Raw genomic sequence first — 17,594 nt, forward strand, 5'->3', positions numbered from 1 at the left:
TGATCGGCGTTAAATGGCAAAGAATGTTCAGATTATCCGGTTCAAACATTTAGAAACGATTTGGCGGACCCTACCCTAAGAAGATGAGATTTTTTTTTCGAATCATAGTGACAAAGGTGGGTATTTCAGTCATACACTCGTACCACTGGCGTGTGGGCTCCATCCGTCGGCTGACTCGGCAGTCCACGTGCGCATCCGAGTAGATAAAGCTTAGCTATAAATCCGGACGGGCTCGCGTCGCGTGCCCGGCCGGCAAACCGCGCCCGATCGAACAACCCGAACCGCCTGCCACCGCAGCAGCGGCAAATCCGAGCACGCCGGCGGCGGCGGCGGCAGCACGGCGCGGGGCCGGCTTCACCGCACGCGCGCGGCTCTCGTGCCGTGCGCGCCTCGACCTCCCCCCGCTTTCCCCAGGCGCCGGGAGGCGGATCGTGGTGGGATTCGGGTGCGGGTCAAAAGGCCGGGGATTTGAGGAAAATGGCGGTGCGGGCGGGGTGGGTGGTGGCGGTGGCGCGGGGGTCGGCGGCGGCGTGGCAGCGCGTGGCGTGCAACCCGGAGACGCTCCCGCCCGACCGCGTCCTCGCGCTCATCTTCTGCGGGCCGCTCCACCTCCTCGCGCGCCTCGCCGCCTGCCTCTGCGTCCCCCTCCTCGCCGCCAGCGCCCCCTTCCGCTTTGCCTCCCCTCGCCGCCGCCGCCGGATGCTCCTGCTCCCGGCCCCCGAGCTGTTGCTAGCTCCGTACTCCCCCTCCCCCTCCTCCTCCTCCTCATCGTCCGACGAGGATGACGACGACGGCGACTACGGCGGCACTGAGGACGGGGACGGCATCAGCCCTCACGTCGATTGAGGTACACGGCTGCTCATTCACTGCTTTTGAGCTCATGCCTGATTGCTTATCGCGTACTAGTAAATTAGCTTGGAATAGCTTTGTTGTGCTCCTGTTATGGAAATGGTTTGTGCAGTGCGTGAATTCTGAATAATCTGTACCTCCATAAGCAATGAACATCAAAATTCAGGATGGGCAGTGTGGCTACTACCCGAACCTGATGGATTTTATTTTGGGGAATTCAACCGCATCACAACTGTTCCTTGTAATGTTTTAAACATAGCTCTTCAAGTAAGATCTGGTGTCCTTTTCGAAAGAAAGAAAAAACTCAATCCTATGTATCAGTTCTGGGCATGTGGTCATTTGACAGTATGGCTTATAAGACGCTAAAGTTTGGATGCTACAAAGCGCTAGTATATCTTGAGGAGGTGGATCATATAGCACCATGCCTGGAATTCTGCTGATGTTTGCCTGATATAGAAATCGTTGAGTTGTGGTGTTATTGTGCATTTTCATTGTTTACTCTGCTTTGATCATATTTCAGATTTGAATGCGGCGTCACTGAGTTGCACACCTGATTTAGTCAGTCTACATGATCAAGTTATCGCCATTAAAACAAACATAGTAGTTTAGTTGCCCATCTAGGAGTTGCATTTGCAAGTTGGTGTCCAACAAACCTTGGATTCTGAACGGACAAGGTGACTCTGGAGTCTACACGCACTCATTTTCCAAGGTCGTGAACTTAGTCATGAGAATATCGATTCTTGAGAGAAGTCTTGCATAAAAAACGTGCTGTGCATTGTTGTTCCAAGACTTGCTCTGTTTTATAAGAGCTATTGTTGCATTAAGGCCTGCTGTAAGCTTGGTCAAAATATGATTTTGAAATTTCAGATCAGTTGCATATCCTGAATTTCTGATGTAAACAGAAAACTAATGCCAGGGGAATCAAAGACTAACTTGACAATGATATTCAAAATGCTGGTTCAGGTTTGGACTCCTAAGCTCTGCCAGAGCAACTTGATGACAACGATTATAAGGACAATAGTTCTCAAACACATCTTCATAATTGACCGTCTCTCCACCTTCCTCGATGAATGATGACGATATGTAGTGCCTTGCATGTCCAGTCTGCTAAAACATTTAGATTCACTGCTCTGCTTGATTTTTGTTGCTTGACTTCCCAAAAGTAAGACCTTAGTCTTAGAGAAGAAGCATGTTTCTGGAGTACCATGTGGAAAAATGGAAATGTTCTATTTCGACGGGCGCATTTAGGCACTTGAACTATAGTTATCGAATCCAAACGAAGCTTAAGATGAATCTTTAGCCAATTAAGAAATGTGACATAAGTTTTTACGGTTTAACTGCAAGCAGAAGTTGTTTTGATGCTTTTAGAACATAAATGGGTTTATTTTATTGACCAGTTGATATCATGCCACTCTAATGAACTCGGTAGTTTTGTAATTTTTAGTAGATAGACAGTGTCATTAATACCATCATGGCGACATTTAAGGGCTTCGGTGCTTATAGATCATAGATATCTTGTCCATATATGTTACTCTCATGTGTAGAGGATATTTTGGTAGAACAAGAACAACACTTTGTTCATCTTTACACCTGATACACTACCCACTTTTTATTGAAACTAAGCTACTAAAAAGAATTCTAGCTGAAAATATAGAAGGAGATTAGAAGGAAAAGTTACAATTTTGATATCTCAACATTCCTCTTCCGCAGAACTTTGAAAATTTCTTTCACCCTGACAATGGGGCATGTATGATTGATGCTAGTTTGCATTGCATTTCTTAGAATAAGAATTTCTATGGGAAATTTCTAACTTCTACATCTTCCATCCTTCTCTAATTTGTATCCTTTTCAGGTTGCTTAGGAATAGGCTCTGGAAGAGAAAGAACTTTGGTCTTCAGTTTCAAAGATTGTGCACTTGCCTGCGATACCTCACGCAAAACCATCAGGCTTTCTTGTCTCTTAGTTTTCAGGACCTAACAATTTGTGGATCATCATTGTTAATAAGCTTATGGGCTGGGAGCCACGAAACAGACATCCGAGAGATGAAAACTGGTTGACATTGTCGGTGTGTATATTGTTGCATTGTATGTATAAGTGGATCTCATCACCAAGTAGTGGTGATGAAATGGCGCCTGTGTGGCTGTGTACTCGAAAGTCGAAATGCAGTTCCAGATTTCATTTGAAATGCCTGCCTTCGTGTGTGCAAATAACAAGGTCTCGCTGTTGCTACTTGATGAGTCACATCACATCATTGGTTCTCTGAAAGCACACTGGTATTTAGGAGTTATAACTTATAAGACATCCTTTGATAGTACAAGGAAGGAAATACTCCCTCAGTAAGTACACATAACTAATCTGTGGTTGCTCTCGGCTATATTGGAAACCTATTTTGCATTGTGAATCAGTTAGCTTTGAAAAACGTTCTTACATTATGAGACGGAGAAACTATCTACTAAAGTTGTCGTAACCCAACATGAACACATATAGCCAGTGGCGGATCTAGGACCCGGGGCACGAGGCCTAAATCCTTTAGGGCCTCTTTGATTCATAGGATTGCAAAAACATAGGAATAGAAAAAACGCAGGATTGGAATGGCATGTCCATTGGATCCCTATAGGATTTGAGTTTGTTTGATTGTGTCAAGGGAAAAATAAAGAATTTCTTCCAAGAGGTTTGAGTGGATGCTAGAATTCCTATGAAATGTAGTATAAATGAATCTTTAGGAAAAAATCCTATAGGATTCAATCCTACGAATCAAACGATCAACATAGAAAAAATTGCTAAGGATTAATCCTTCAAAGATCATACGAAAATCCTTTGAATCAAAGAGACCCTTATATTCTGTAGCAAAATTCTTACAATTGCTACAGTATACGTAGGCGGCCGGGGAGGTCAGATAGTTTGGTTAACCAGCCCACCAGCGTCAACTTCTATATTTGGCACTGGTGCTTACATTAGTGGGAGGAGATACCAATAACTGTTATCTCTAAAAGAAAACCAAAAACTGATTATTAAGCAAAATCTTGGCTAACCCATCCTCCGGGGAGATATGTCCAGCCAGTGTGGCTTTGCCTGGACGTCTCCTTTCCTTTCCCTCCCGCCTGGAAGCAAACCGCGAGCAGAACCGCGTGCGATCCCAAACCCAAATCCTTACGGCTATATCACCCCCTCTCCTCCATTGCCTGCCTGTCGCCGGATCTCTCGCTTGCCCTCGACTCGAGGTACTCCTCCTTGCCAGCTACCTATTTGCTCGCCCGGGGTTCGTGTTCGTTCGTGGGAGCTGAAGGTGGCGAGTGCCGGCCGACGCGCGGCCGGAAGGTGAACGGGTTGTTCGATCGGCGGAGATGGGGTGGCCGACGTGTGCCCAGGCAATATGGGCGGCGGCCGCGATGGTGGCGATGCTTGCCGCGGCGGTAGGGGAATCCGACGCGGGCGAGCTAGAGCGCGCGTAAGTACTGTAGTAGTACAAAATTTCTGAAAAGAGCCGCTACTGTACAACAAGGATCATTGTAGCTATGTACCAGAGCTTTTACCGATGCTAGTTATGCATGCAGGTTTCCGATCGTGGAGCCGGATTACGGCCACACTAAGCTCCGTCTTTCGAAGCAAGGCCTGGAGGCAATCCAAAGGATCAACACCCCGATAGCTGCTGTCTCTGTGCGTACAGTACCAAATTGCTAATCTGAATCAACTGTGCTTCCTCCTCGTTATTACAGAGTTGATTTCTTTGTCATTTTTCTCCCAATTAATGACACGACGATGCAGCTGTCTCTGCGCACACTGACTTCTTTCTATGTGTCTGCTTGTCAAATCAGGTCATTGGTCCATATCGATCTGGAAAGTCTTTCCTTCTCAACCAGCTTCTCTCCTTGTCATGCGACAAAGGTAACGCCAAGCTTCTGGTCTCTGTCTCCTTATATCATATTACATGACGATTGCTTCAGATAAGTGCTTGTTTTGACCAGGACGGAGAATGATAAATTTGCTGTGCAGGTTTTGGAGTTGGACACATGCGAGATACCAAAACCAAAGGTAAGATATATATATATATATATATGTATATAGTGTTACTATTCATCACCCGGGATGCAGAATAAGTTATTCTTCATCCGAGGTAATCTTACGATTATTTCATAATTAAATTACATTTGCAATTTAAATAGTTACATTCCTATAGATTCATTACGTAAAATTTGGCATAAGAAAATAAAAATATAGGTCATAAGACAAGAAAATTTGCACTTTATGTGTATTTTACACTATGTTTTTACGTTTGTAATTTTACATAACATAAAATATTTTTTACAACGATTATATATTTTCTTACGGTCTCTTTTTATGTCGGAAATAAGATAAAACTTACGGAACGTAAAAATACGGGGCATTGATGGTAAAATAGAGGGGGTGAAGAATAATTATTCCTCACCCAGGGTGACGAATAGCGCGATATATATATATATATATATATATATATATATATATATATATATATATATATATATATGCCACCAGTTTAATGTTCTTGTCAATGTCGCACACATATGCTGATCTGAGATACCAACGTTTGAAGGTATATGGATTTGGGGTACTCCCGTTGAGGTCTATGTTGATGGCTCCAAGGTGTCTGTCCTTTACCTGGACACTGAAGGATTCGAGAGCATTGGAAAATCCAATGTATATGATGACAGGTTTGTTGCTGTTGCCTACAAATAAACTGTGCAGTAACTAATTAGGCATTATAAATTCTTGGCTCTAATGTAAAATGCGTCGTCGGACGTTTTGTTTTCATGTTAGGATATTTGCTCTGGCAGCTGTCCTGAGTTCTCTTCTTGTCTACAATCTCCCTGAGACGGTAACGCCCTCACCTCGGCTCTACTCATATTTTCTTATAGGTGTTAATTTAGCAATTTGATAGCCGTCAATTTTACATACTTGATAGATTCGTGAAGCTGATATATCCAGACTCTCATTCGCTGTTGAACTTGCTGAAGAATTCTACGGAAGGTTTGGTTGCTGCCATTTCTGATTGGACCTTTTCATTTTAACAAGTTCATCTTCCTAGTGTGTTCTAACAAGTTTCTGTTTTTCTATATGGCTTGTGCAAAACAAGGGTGAAGGTAATAATACTTCATTAACTTGACTCTCAGAGTTATGAAAATTAATTGAACACTATATGTAAATCGTGTCTCCTGTTTCTGCAGGGCCAAGATGTTGCTTTTGAGCCGGCAAAACTTCTGTGGCTGATAGAGGGATTTCCTTGGTAAGTTGTTTGTGCATTAATCAGGTCGTTTTGTATCACGGGGTTTTATTTTGGGAGAAACATATATAGTGTATGACAGATCAGATCATCAGAATTCTAAATGATTAGCAAACTTGGTTCCCTGAATCCTGATCTCATTGAAACTGCTGCATTCTTTCTGATTCTGAAGATTTGATCATTTCTGAATTGAAGGCTTCATTCAGGATATGATTGACTTTCCGTGTTGTAGATAGATGAATGCAACAAAATCTCTAAGTTTCTATTTCATTTCTCTTATGTGCAGAAGAGTTTACATACCATAGTCCCTTCTGCAGACCAGTAGACCACACCGTATTGCCTGAATAGTCCTAGCATGTTGTTTCTATCTCGTCTTTTTATCTGATTATTAAATAGCACTTTGGCTGAATGTAGCAACTTAGAGATTAAGTAAATTGGCCTTAATCCACTTAGAGATATTGAATGCTATGATTAGCTACATTAGAGCTGAGATTTCGAATTAGCTAAGAGAGCCATCTTTATAAATAGGGCAGCATGTATTTGAGTCATCTAATGTACGAGATAAACTACTTGTAAAGATATGAATCCCAGTCCCCAAACTTTACCCCTGCCATCCCCAGTGGCTGCCTACCCTCACTCCTTGGAGACGTAACTCCATGGCACGTCACTCAGTCCTCGGACTCTTAGCAACCACAGCAAGTGATTACTTATTTCATTGATGCCATTGACAACGAATGACGTAATCACTAGTCCTTGCACGGCAAAACATTTTCAGGATACTCTTGGCATGGAGTTCATAAAATTCATTTATTACAGTAAATGGTTGATGCTCCTTAAAGTATCCACATTTGTTTTAAATAGTTTTTAGTTAAGTACTTAGCATGGGTTTTAGACTTGCAGCACTAAATATATAGTACATTTTTTCACACAAGTCACTGTTTAGTCATGTCTAGTATTTGCACTTCACTGTTTGGTCAAACTTCCTTTTTTTTCGTTTTCTTAACTGTTAATTTTCATAAAACAGAAGGAAAATCTGTACAGCAGATGGTTGATGAAGCTCTCCAACGGGTGCCTAACAGAAATGGTTAGTTCAAGTTATATTGCTGACGACTCCTACTTTTATTAGTTTGAGATTCTTCTGCTATTGAAGTACGTCTGTTTGCAGCTGTTGGATCTCGGAATATCTTTTGAGCAGTTGAATTAACCTTCTTTTAATGTCTTGTTACAGGAGACAAATATATTGACGAGGTACAATTATTTTGAGCTATATCTAAGTGGGAAAATATGATATGCGAGTTTGTTAACAAAAAAATGGTTTTCATGTTATATTAGGTCAACCAAATCAGAGACTCGTTGGCAATTATGGGTGATAACAGTACTGCTTTTAGCTTGCCCCAGGTGTGTTATTATAACTTATAACAAGACAATTATAGTTGTCCTGCCCATAACTCAATCTTTGTTCATTCCAATGATTCTATGCTAAATTCTCTTTTGTGTCTACACCTGATTGGGAAGCTGAGATGATGAAATTATTCTTTTCCAGCCTCATCTCCAAAGAACAAAGTTATGTGATCTGAAAGACCAGGAACTTGAACCATTGTATGTACAAAGGAGGGATGAATTGAAGCAATTAGTTGCATCCATGGTAAAACCAAAAATTGTGCAGGGTAGAACTTTAAATGGAAAGGAGTTTGTAGCCTTCTTAGGGCAGGTAATGCTCGTTAGTGTTCATATTTTTATGTATCTTTAACCTTGATATTTTCTTGAAAAATATTATCTGACATTGTATGACTTTGTCTAGATACTTGAAGCTTTGAATAAAGGCGAAATTCCATCGACAGGGTCGCTTGTTGAAGTTTTCAATAAGGGCATCCTTGAACGTTGCTTGAAGGTGTATACTGAAAGAATGGAAATAGTGGCTCTACCAGTATCAGTTGATAAACTTCAGCTGGCTCATGGGTTGGCAGAAGATGAAGCTAGAAAGCGTTTTGACAAGCAACATTTTGGTAAACATTATGCTGCTCAGTCCTTCCTCAATCTTGATGAAGAAATAAAAAAGGTTCTGTTTGCAGCACTTAATTTTATGGACTTCAAATTATATACGCCCCATTTTTAGTTAATTAAATACTAGATGGCAATATCTATACTTTCAGTTAGCTGTATATTCTTTTTAGGTGTTCAGAAGCTATGGATTAGCCAATGAGTATCAGTCATCAAAGCTGTGTGAAGCAAAGTTCTCAGAGTGTGAAGAAAAAATGGATCACCTTCAAGCCTTGAAGCTTCCTTCCATGGCAAAATTCAATGCAGGATTTCTCCGCTGCAACCAAAGTTTCGAAATGGAGTGTGTGGGGCCTGCCAAGGGTAGCTATGAGCATCGAATGTCAAAGGTTTGTTTCTTTCAACGCAAGATACCTTCCATGAGGAGAGATGATCGTCCACTAACTGCAAATCCCATACTATTTTTTCTCATAAATGAAAACTAGAAGAAATCATCCTTTCACTTTATATTCGTATGGCGTTCTAATTTAGTTGATGATGACTAATCACATCTTACTTTGTTCTGCTACTTATATATATTTATTTGCTGTTTTCTTTCTAATAAAGTAAAACATTCACTGAAGTAGGTAATGATGTAGAACTAGCTTTAAGCACCTTTTCTGATTTATATGGATAAGAATTGGAAAAGACTAATCATCTAGACACTAATCATCTGTGGAAATGCCAAAGTACACTTTTTTGGAAGATGCTGTATTTTAAGGCCTGGAAACTCTCGTGGTGTATATTATCTGGCTCTTAGGCCGGTAATCAAAGACTAATCATCTAGACATTAATGGTATGGCCAAAAATATCGCCCTCCTGTTCTGTGAAATGCCAAAGTAGTACACTTTTTGGAGGATGCTGTATTTTTAGGCCTGAAAACTGTACTCGAACATCTCTTACAGAAGCCTATATATAATCTCTCATGGTGTCATCTACTGTATTAGCTGACTCTCATTCCCATGCTGCATTGCATGCTCCAACAGATGCTCGCAAGGTCCCGTGCTCTGTTCATCAGGGAGTATAACAACAAACTCTTCAACTGGCTGGTGATCTTCTCCCTAACCATGGTGGTGATCGGGCGATTCATCGTAAAGCTTCTTCTACTTGAAGTTGCTGCATGGGTGATGTTCATCTTCCTGGAGACATACACGAGGTTGTTCTGGTCATCGGAATCGCTCTACTACAACCCCGTCTGGCACGCCATCGTCTCTTCGTGGGAGGCCATTGTGTACAGCCCTGTTCTTGATCTTGACAGGTTACCTAGCTTTCCTCCTTGCTGACACAAGTCCACAACACATAACAGATCTCTTTCTGAATTCTGACTGACTGAGTGACTGCTATATCACTCTCACAACATTGTTCTTTGTTGAGCAGATGGGCAATCCCAATTGTTGTCATGCTGTCCTTCTTAGCTGTTTATTGGCGTTGCATCGGCGCAAGGGGAAGGATCGGTCGGTCGGTGTTACCCATGTACAATGGGTCTTTCAGAAGCAGCTCCGGTCGGCCCAGGACGGATTAACACCCTTCACATATGAGAAATGGATATGGATGGATGGATTGATGGTTCAGACAGAGTGTTTGACATGATTCTCTTCGTGATAAAATCGGAAGGCGGAGGTCTCGGATTCTTTCAATGGGGATGGATGAAGGCGCAAAAAGGGTTATGCTGCTGACCCTGTGAATTCCTTGGCATCACCAGGGTGTACTGATTAGTGATTACAAAGAGGATCCTCCATCATTGTTAATGAGCTCATGGGCTGGGAGCTTCAAAACGGACATCTGAGAGATAAAAACTGGTTCACATTGTCAGTGTATATATATTACTGCATTGTATGTATATGTAAGTGGAACTCAGCACCAACTATATATTGGTGATGAAATGTGACATGTATATGTGCTTGAAAGTCGAAATGCAGTTCCAGATTTGAATTGAAATGTCTGCCTTCACATGTGCAAATTCTAACAAGGTCTCACTGTTGCTACTGGTTTTTATTGGAGACCTTTTGCTCTGTGAATCAGTGATGGATTACAGCTGCGCACTATAATGCCATGCCGACTCCTGTGTCCTGATTAAAGGTGTTTGCAACATGCGGTGCTTTCCATGATCCCGTCGCCGTCGGTGTTGGTAAGAGAACTGAACAGGTGACGTGCCTGTAAAACTCTGCTGCCTTTTCTTCAGGAATTGGATGTTATATTTGTGAGAAGAGACAACTTTTATCATGCTTCACTCAGCAGGGAATCTGGGTTGGTGGGTCTGACTCAGAAGCACTAATTATGTGATGATTCCACACTGTATTTTTTGGCCGTCAAATCATTAGTTCATTACCTCCAATTTCTTTGCTTTTTTTTAGGCAATCCAAATTTCTTTGCTGTTATGGATATCTGTTACCCCTGGTATGGCCAGGGAATAAGTATGGGCTTGGTGGTGGACTGGTGGTGCAGGGATCGACATGGGCATGGACAGAGAGAGGTGGGGGATCTTATCATGTGCAGTGCAGATGTGCCACCGCATTGTCATTTCTGTGCTCTCTGCTCATCTGATAGAGCCAACAAATTTCATTTCCCCTTTTCAGCTCTACTGGGTTGTGTGTATATATCCAGCTTTCTCTTGGCTTCCAGCCCTCAAGGGGCACGAAACTGAATATACTCCAGATTCCAGATTCTCTCCTTTGATTTACAGGGTTTGCATAGGAATTTTACAGAATTGACACCCTCTGAAATTTTTCCTTTACATGTTGTTTGATTCTTAGGATTGCATTCCTCGGGAACCAATCCTATAGGAACTTCTTAGTTCATTTTTACAGGAAAACAAGCATGAAGTTGGACTTCTTGGAAAAAATCCTCTGTTTTGCTACCCAACGTAGGATTTCAGTGGACGTTACATCCCATTCCTGTATGTTTCCTATTCCTGTGCTTCCTAAACCCTGTGAATCAAAGGAGCCTTAAAAGGTAGAGTACATTTGTATCCATCTCTATGATGTACGTAGCTCCTTCGTATTTGTTCTGTTTCTGCTATTTACTTGCGGTGTTCCACAATAATGTGTGCGTACACCTTACCTACCATGATCCAAGGAGTAGTATGATCCAACAGGAAGGCGGCCAAAGGCAGCCTTTCTGCCTACCCATTATCCTCCATAATCCATCCATCCTGCATTTAAACCTTTTTGTACCTACCCCACAGTTGAAATGTATACCACATGCCGACTCCTGCGTCCCGATTACTGATTAAAGGTAGTATGCAGCATGCGATGCTGTAAAAACTGTGGAACCTTTTTGCTTGAGGAACTCGATGTGTGTTTGTAAAGACAAGGAGATCATCTTATCTGTGGGCACACAACTGAACTTTTATCATGCTTGCTTTTCTACAGCAGGGTATCTGGATAGTGGGTTTGAGTTCAGAAGCACTAATTATGTGATGATTCCGCATGGTATTTTGCTGGCCATCATGTGTGGTTTAATCTCTCGATTTCAGTTATCCGTTAATGACATGCCCTGTGGTCGAGGAATTTTGTTAGCCCTGGTACGGCCAGGGAATAAGTATGCATGGGGTAGGTAGGTAGGTGGTGGTGCGGCCCGGCAGCCGTGCAGCTTAGGCCAACTCCACCGCGCGATCCCAAACGAACGTCCGTTTTGTCCGGTTTTTGTCCCTTTGGATAGGGATTTAGGGTCGTGTCCGGGCCTGTCCTGGGATGCGGTGCCCGTGCGCCCAGCGCGCGGACGCATCCCGGCCGCATCCTGTCCGCGTATTATTTCTTTGCAAATCCTTAACTTTATTTCATCATTCATTTTTGGTACATGAAAAATACATCATCACATTTTTACTAGCAAAGCAAGACCAAAGAAAACAAGAACCACAAGAATACATTTTAGAAGATACCCAACTTCCATAAATGCTCCCTTGAGTTGGGTTAGGGCCTTCTCGATGCACTCGTTGTTGATCTGTGGAGGAGGAGGCTCGATCTGGCATCCTCCTTTCTTCTTCAAGCCAGAAGTCGATGTTGCTTCCTCCTCACACCTAGTCTCGTGTCTAGCCTCTAATCTAGCAACAAGTGCACTTGTCTCATTTACAGCCTCTATGCTAGCTAAAAGTGCACGAACATGTACTAAATTTCGCTCTATCAATATATCGATGTACTCTTCTTCCCAATACCAAAACTTGCATCCGTTCTACACAACAAAATTTGAAGTTAGCACAACTAGATAAATCTAGAGCACAAGCCGAAGCTAAAAAAAGCGCATACCCCATCGTTTAAGCACTTGATGAACACCCATCCGGGATGTTCCGGTGTTGTAGACACGCGGCGCACGACCATCCTTGGGCAGTGGTCGCACTTAATAAGTGGCAACGGTGCGCCGGCGAGCTTTTGGGCAAGCACCGAGCCCGGCCGACCGCCATTCGTGTATCTGCCGGCCGACCACCGACGGTGCATATCCGAGCGGCTAGAGGAGGAGCCACTGCATGCATGTGGCCTTGCGGCCCTGCCAGGGCCTTCCGGCGAGGTGCCTGGCCAGTCCATGCCGCGGCCCGGCCTCCCACAGCCGGTCGAGCTCAAGACCAATCGGATCCGCCCCAAAACCGGCCGGCGGTGCGCAAACCAGGTGGCCGTGGTCGCGTCCGAGCCCGGCGCCGAGGGGAAGGGGTTGGGCGAGCCCGCGTCCGAACTGCACGGCTGCAATGGCAGCGACGGCGGCGGCGGCAGCGACGGGAAGAGTGGGGAAGAGTGGAGGGGGTGCGGCCGGAGGGAGGGAGGGGGGCGAATAGAAAAAGGCCCGTCTTGTGCCACCGACGGGCGGGCCAGGGGAGGACACGCGCAGACGACCCGCGTGTCCGCGTGGTGTCCGTTTCACCCCAAAAGCGGCGCAAGTTTGGGCCGGGAATGAGTCGAAAGCGGACACAAAGCGGACAAAAGTCCGTTTGCTCCCGCGCGCTGGGCCGTCTTTTTTGTCCTTTTTACCCCAAACGGAAGGGGCCGGACAGGATGGTGTCGCGCGATGGAGTTGGCCTTAGTTAGACAGAGAAAGTTTGGGGATCTTATCATGTGCCACTGGATGTCATCTCTATCTGTGCTTCTGGTCTGGTACGGCCAACAACACATTGATCCGTATGTTCTACCACGAGCAGTTTTCAGCCCCGCCTAAATTTTAAGTGTTCCATTCTCCCTTTTCAGCTCTACTGGGCTTCCAGTTCCAGACCTTTTTTTTGAAGCACGCGCAAAAGACTTGCGCGCTTTCTGTATTAAGAAGAGAAGAGTTTTTAAATGTTACAAGGCACTGATAATCAGTGCAGCCACAGAGAAGCAGAACTTAAGTTACATCTCTCACTATCCCACCTATTTTAGCTCTCATCCACAGTTCCAACCCTGAAGTCTCAAGAGTGAAGAGGCAAGAAACTGACTGCCTGTTTGGAACCTCTCCAGTCTCCTAACTCCGCTCCGCGTGAGGAGCTCGGTTTGAGCCGCTCCCTGCAATTGTGCTGGCGCCTCCTCCGCTTCGGGAGCTGCACTTGTGGAGCGGAGAGGATCCGAACAGGGCCTGAATGTACTCCGGAGTCCAGATCCCAGAATCTGTACCCATCACTATTGTACCTATGCGTGCAACGTAGCTTTGTTATGTTTATTATGCTATATATACTCCTACTTGCGTTGCTCTGCATGTGTGTGTATGCCTACAATGCATGATCCACGGAGTAGTGTCCAAATACGGCCTTCCTATTCATCCATCCATCCATTTATCCTGTTTTTACAGCATCAAGAAGCTAGAGAGGTCGCCATCCTCTTTCATTTTCCAAACGAATGATCTCCTATCCCATCCTTAGGTTGAAACGTAGCTTTCGGAATATTCACCGAACAAATGGATCAGGGTAAAAAGAGTGCCCTTCACTCATTGTGAGTGTGGAAGTGGAACCCTGCGGTGCGTGAACAGCCCCGGCACATGATCGGCTGGTCATGCACCCTGGACACGTCGGGTCCATCCCATGGAGCAGCACACTAGTTTACCTTACCATGGTAGTAACACACAAGCCTTTTAGCCAAAGCCATGGCTGCAGCTGCATTATGGGGCGTGTCTGCTAAGCCTCGGCCAGCTGTGGACAAGAGCGATTCATCCCTGCTTTGGAGCCCTCCCTAGACCCTAGAGGGAGGGGGCACTGATGAAAAGGGATTGGCTCCTAGCAGCCTCCCTCCTGGCCTAGGCAAATCTAATCGCTTCACGGGCAAGCCATCGGTCCATAGAGATAGAGGATTGTACTCTGGCACGCATACGCTATGCCTTCCTGTCTTTCTTGGTCTTTTATAATTTATATCGCTCGTCGGAAATCTGGTTTCCATTTGAGCCACAGTACGCACTAGCTGTTTGAACCCTTGAGAGCGCTGAGACGAGGGAGAGGGACTGTGATCCCACTCTCTTCTTCAGGTAGATTCTACTGCCTGGCGTACTGGCGTTTCTCAGTAACTTTTGCATCAGAGCTTGGGACCCGTCGACTTGCATGGGACCTATTCAGTGCAATTTTGAGAGACCATAATTTTTTTTCAAAGATTGCAACACAAAAGGGTCCATGTGAGACAGAGGGTGGACAAAGTCCAGGCCTGTATATCGAGTACACACAGCTTTGTAGGGGCACTCGTACGTACGGGAGATTGCTGCATACATTGCTTGCTGACTGCAGTAGTAGTACGTGGCAGCAGGATAGGTGGTCCAGCTAACATGGATGCAATGCATAGGATGGACACGCTGTGATTGAGCGGACCACAAAATGTTCCTGTGCATAGTGCATAGGGATTAGGGAGTACAATTAGGCACGGGCTGTCATTTTGGTGACACGTCTCCTTGGGCCGGCCGGCGTCTCAACCACACACAGGAAAAACATGCTATCAAACTAGATGAGCTTTTACTGTGTACTACAGCTCATGTATAGGTTTGGCCGTCTAACCGTCCCCTGGCCTGGATGCTGCTGACGGGGAAATGTACGTGCTCACAGCATCTACAATCATAGTTGGCATATCCAAGCCCCTAATACGCCAACGGATGCGTCCGGACATGCCCACTGGCACTGACCGGGCATACCTCAGATTTCTTCCCAAACAATCATAATAGGCATTTTCGATTACCATTTGCATACAAACCATGCAACGGCGTTATCAACCTACTCATCCTCTCGTCAGAGATTACTTGAGTGAAGTGTGTTATCCGGCCCCGCGGCTCCTCTCCTCCTTGCCGGTCGGCGTTGGCGACGACCGGACCCTTTCCTCCCCTCCGCTAGCAAGATCGGCACAAATCTTCTTCTCGGCGGGTGACGGCGACTGCGGGCTCCCGTGCATGCTCCACGGCCGCTGTGACCACGTGGATGGCTGTGCGGGGCACGCCCGTGGTGGCCACGGCTAGATCTTGGCGCTGGCGACCCGGGTGGCGCGGGCCTGCCCTCCGGCGGATGTTGTTGGCCAAGGATGTTGCTCCTGGTTGGTCTTCGCGGTGGGGGCAACTCATGGTGGTGGTGCTAGTTGTAAGCTAGGTCACGGCACGACGATTCGGCTTGACGGCGGGGTGCGGGGGCTGAGGTGGCCTCTCTTCTCCTAGGTTCTGGCTAGCGGTGCTCTTGTGTCGGGGTGGCTATGATCTAGGGTTTGTGCTCGGGGGGACCGGATTTGGGCCCGAGGCAGGCCGGAGCAGTTGTTCCGGGTAGGTGAGGTCAGGTGCGGTCCGGAAGGTGCTCGCAGGTTGTGATGGGGAGGCACGGCTGCATTGGTTGGGCGGCAGTGTGATCCGGGTTGCTGGCGTCTTCAGTGGGCGATGCCGATCTAGATGGTGGTGGTGGACGATGCCCGACGGTGCTCAGGTACTCGGGGTTGACATGGTTCGCATTGGATGCCTTTGCGTTGTGCCCTTCGTGCTTGGCGCCTGTTTGTGGTGCCGGTCCGAGGGTTGCTCTCGGTGCGTTGTTGTGTTGTCATACAGATAGATGCCATTGACCAAACTCATGGCGGCGTTCGAGCGTGCTTGGCGGTGGCCGTCGGTAGTCACTGGGTTGTTTCCCCCCACTGTCCCCCCTGCTCCACCGGGATCGGCTGGGGGCATAGGTGTGGGTGCTTCCTACTGTGGAGATGTCGACCAAACATGGTGGCTGATGCCGAGCTAGGAGTGAAAGGTGGTCCCTTTCACTCTTACCATTGTGGTTGGGTGGTCGTGACGTGGATGGTCGGCGGTGCCCGAGGGCAAGGATGTCGGGACGGCGGTCCCGGATGGCGGCCTCCATGGTTGGCTTTCCGGCAGGCTTTATGGTGGCGGTGGTGGTTTCATCTTTTGGTCGTGTGAGCAACTAGGGGTGTAGTGGCGGGAGGCTCAGGGTGGCTCTGGCAGTGCCCAGATCTTTGGTGGACAAGTTGGCCCTCGGTAAGGTGGTGGTCGGTGTTGGGGAACGTAGTAATTTCAAAAAAAATCCTACGCACACGCAAGATCATGGTGATGCACAGCAACGAGAGGGGAGAGTGTTGTCTACGTACCCTCGTAGACCGGAAGCGGAAGCGTTATAACAACGCGGTTGATGTAGTCGTACGTCTTCACGGCCCGACCGATCAAGCACCAAAACTACGGCACCTCCGAGTTTTTGCACACGTTCAGCTCGATGACGATCCCCGGACTCCGATCCAGCAAAGTGTGGGGGATGAGTTCCGTCAGCACGACGGCGTGGTGACGATCTTGATGTTCTACCGTTGCAGGGCTTCGCCTAAGCACCGCTACAATATTATCGAGGATTATGGTGGACGGGAGCACCACACACGGCTAAGAGATCAATGATCAATTGTTGTGTCTCTGGGGTGCCCCCCTGCCCCCGTATATAAAGGAGTGGAGGAGGGGGCCGGCCAAGGAGGGTGGCGCCCCCAAGGGGGGGAGTCCAACTCCCACCGGGAGTAGGACTCCCATTTTTCCTATTAGGAGTAGGAGAGGGAAGGAAGAGGAAGGAGGGAGGAAGGAAAGGGGCGGCCGGCCCGCCTCCCAATTTGGATTGGGCTTGGGGGGGCGCGCCCCCTCCCTTGCTCCTTCCCCCTCCTTTCCACTAAGGCCCATTAAGGCCCATATACCTCCCGGGGGGTTCCGATAACCTCCCGGTGATCCGGTATTGTCCCAATCTTACCCGAAACCTTTTCGGTGTCCAAATATAGTCGTCCAATATATCGATCTTTATGTCTCGACCATTTTGAGACTCCTCGTCAAGTCCGTGATCACATCCGGGACTCCGAACAACCTTCGGTACATCAAAATATATAAACTCATAATGAAACTGTCATCGTAACGTTAAGCGTGCGGACCCTACGGGTTCGAGAATAATGTAGACATGACCGAGACACGTCTCCGGTCAATAACCAATAGCGGAACCTGGATGCTCATATTGGCCCCTACATATTCTACGAACATCTTTATCGGACAGACCGCATAACAACATACGTTGTTCCCT

The 17,594-nt window shown here is 46.3% G+C and overlaps 1 protein-coding gene and 1 pseudogene across 1 annotated transcript; both read left to right on the forward strand.

Moving 5' to 3' along the window:
* The first annotated feature begins 246 nt into the window (after nucleotides 1-246).
* On the forward strand, nucleotides 247-3,034 carry LOC123105532 (uncharacterized). The gene is made up of 2 exons (XM_044527613.1): nucleotides 247-847; nucleotides 2,702-3,034. Exon 1 carries the CDS (start codon nucleotides 478-480, stop codon nucleotides 844-846), a length of 369 nt encoding a protein of 122 aa, XP_044383548.1. The 5' UTR covers nucleotides 247-477; the 3' UTR covers nucleotide 847; nucleotides 2,702-3,034.
* A 985-nt stretch (nucleotides 3,035-4,019) lies between these two features.
* Nucleotides 4,020-10,061, forward strand: LOC123108118 (guanylate-binding protein 4-like; annotated as a pseudogene).
* The last annotated feature ends 7,533 nt before the right edge of the window (nucleotides 10,062-17,594 follow it).

This window comes from Triticum aestivum, chromosome 5A, assembly GCF_018294505.1.
Source record: "Triticum aestivum cultivar Chinese Spring chromosome 5A, IWGSC CS RefSeq v2.1, whole genome shotgun sequence".
NCBI lineage: Eukaryota > Viridiplantae > Streptophyta > Magnoliopsida > Poales > Poaceae > Triticum > Triticum aestivum.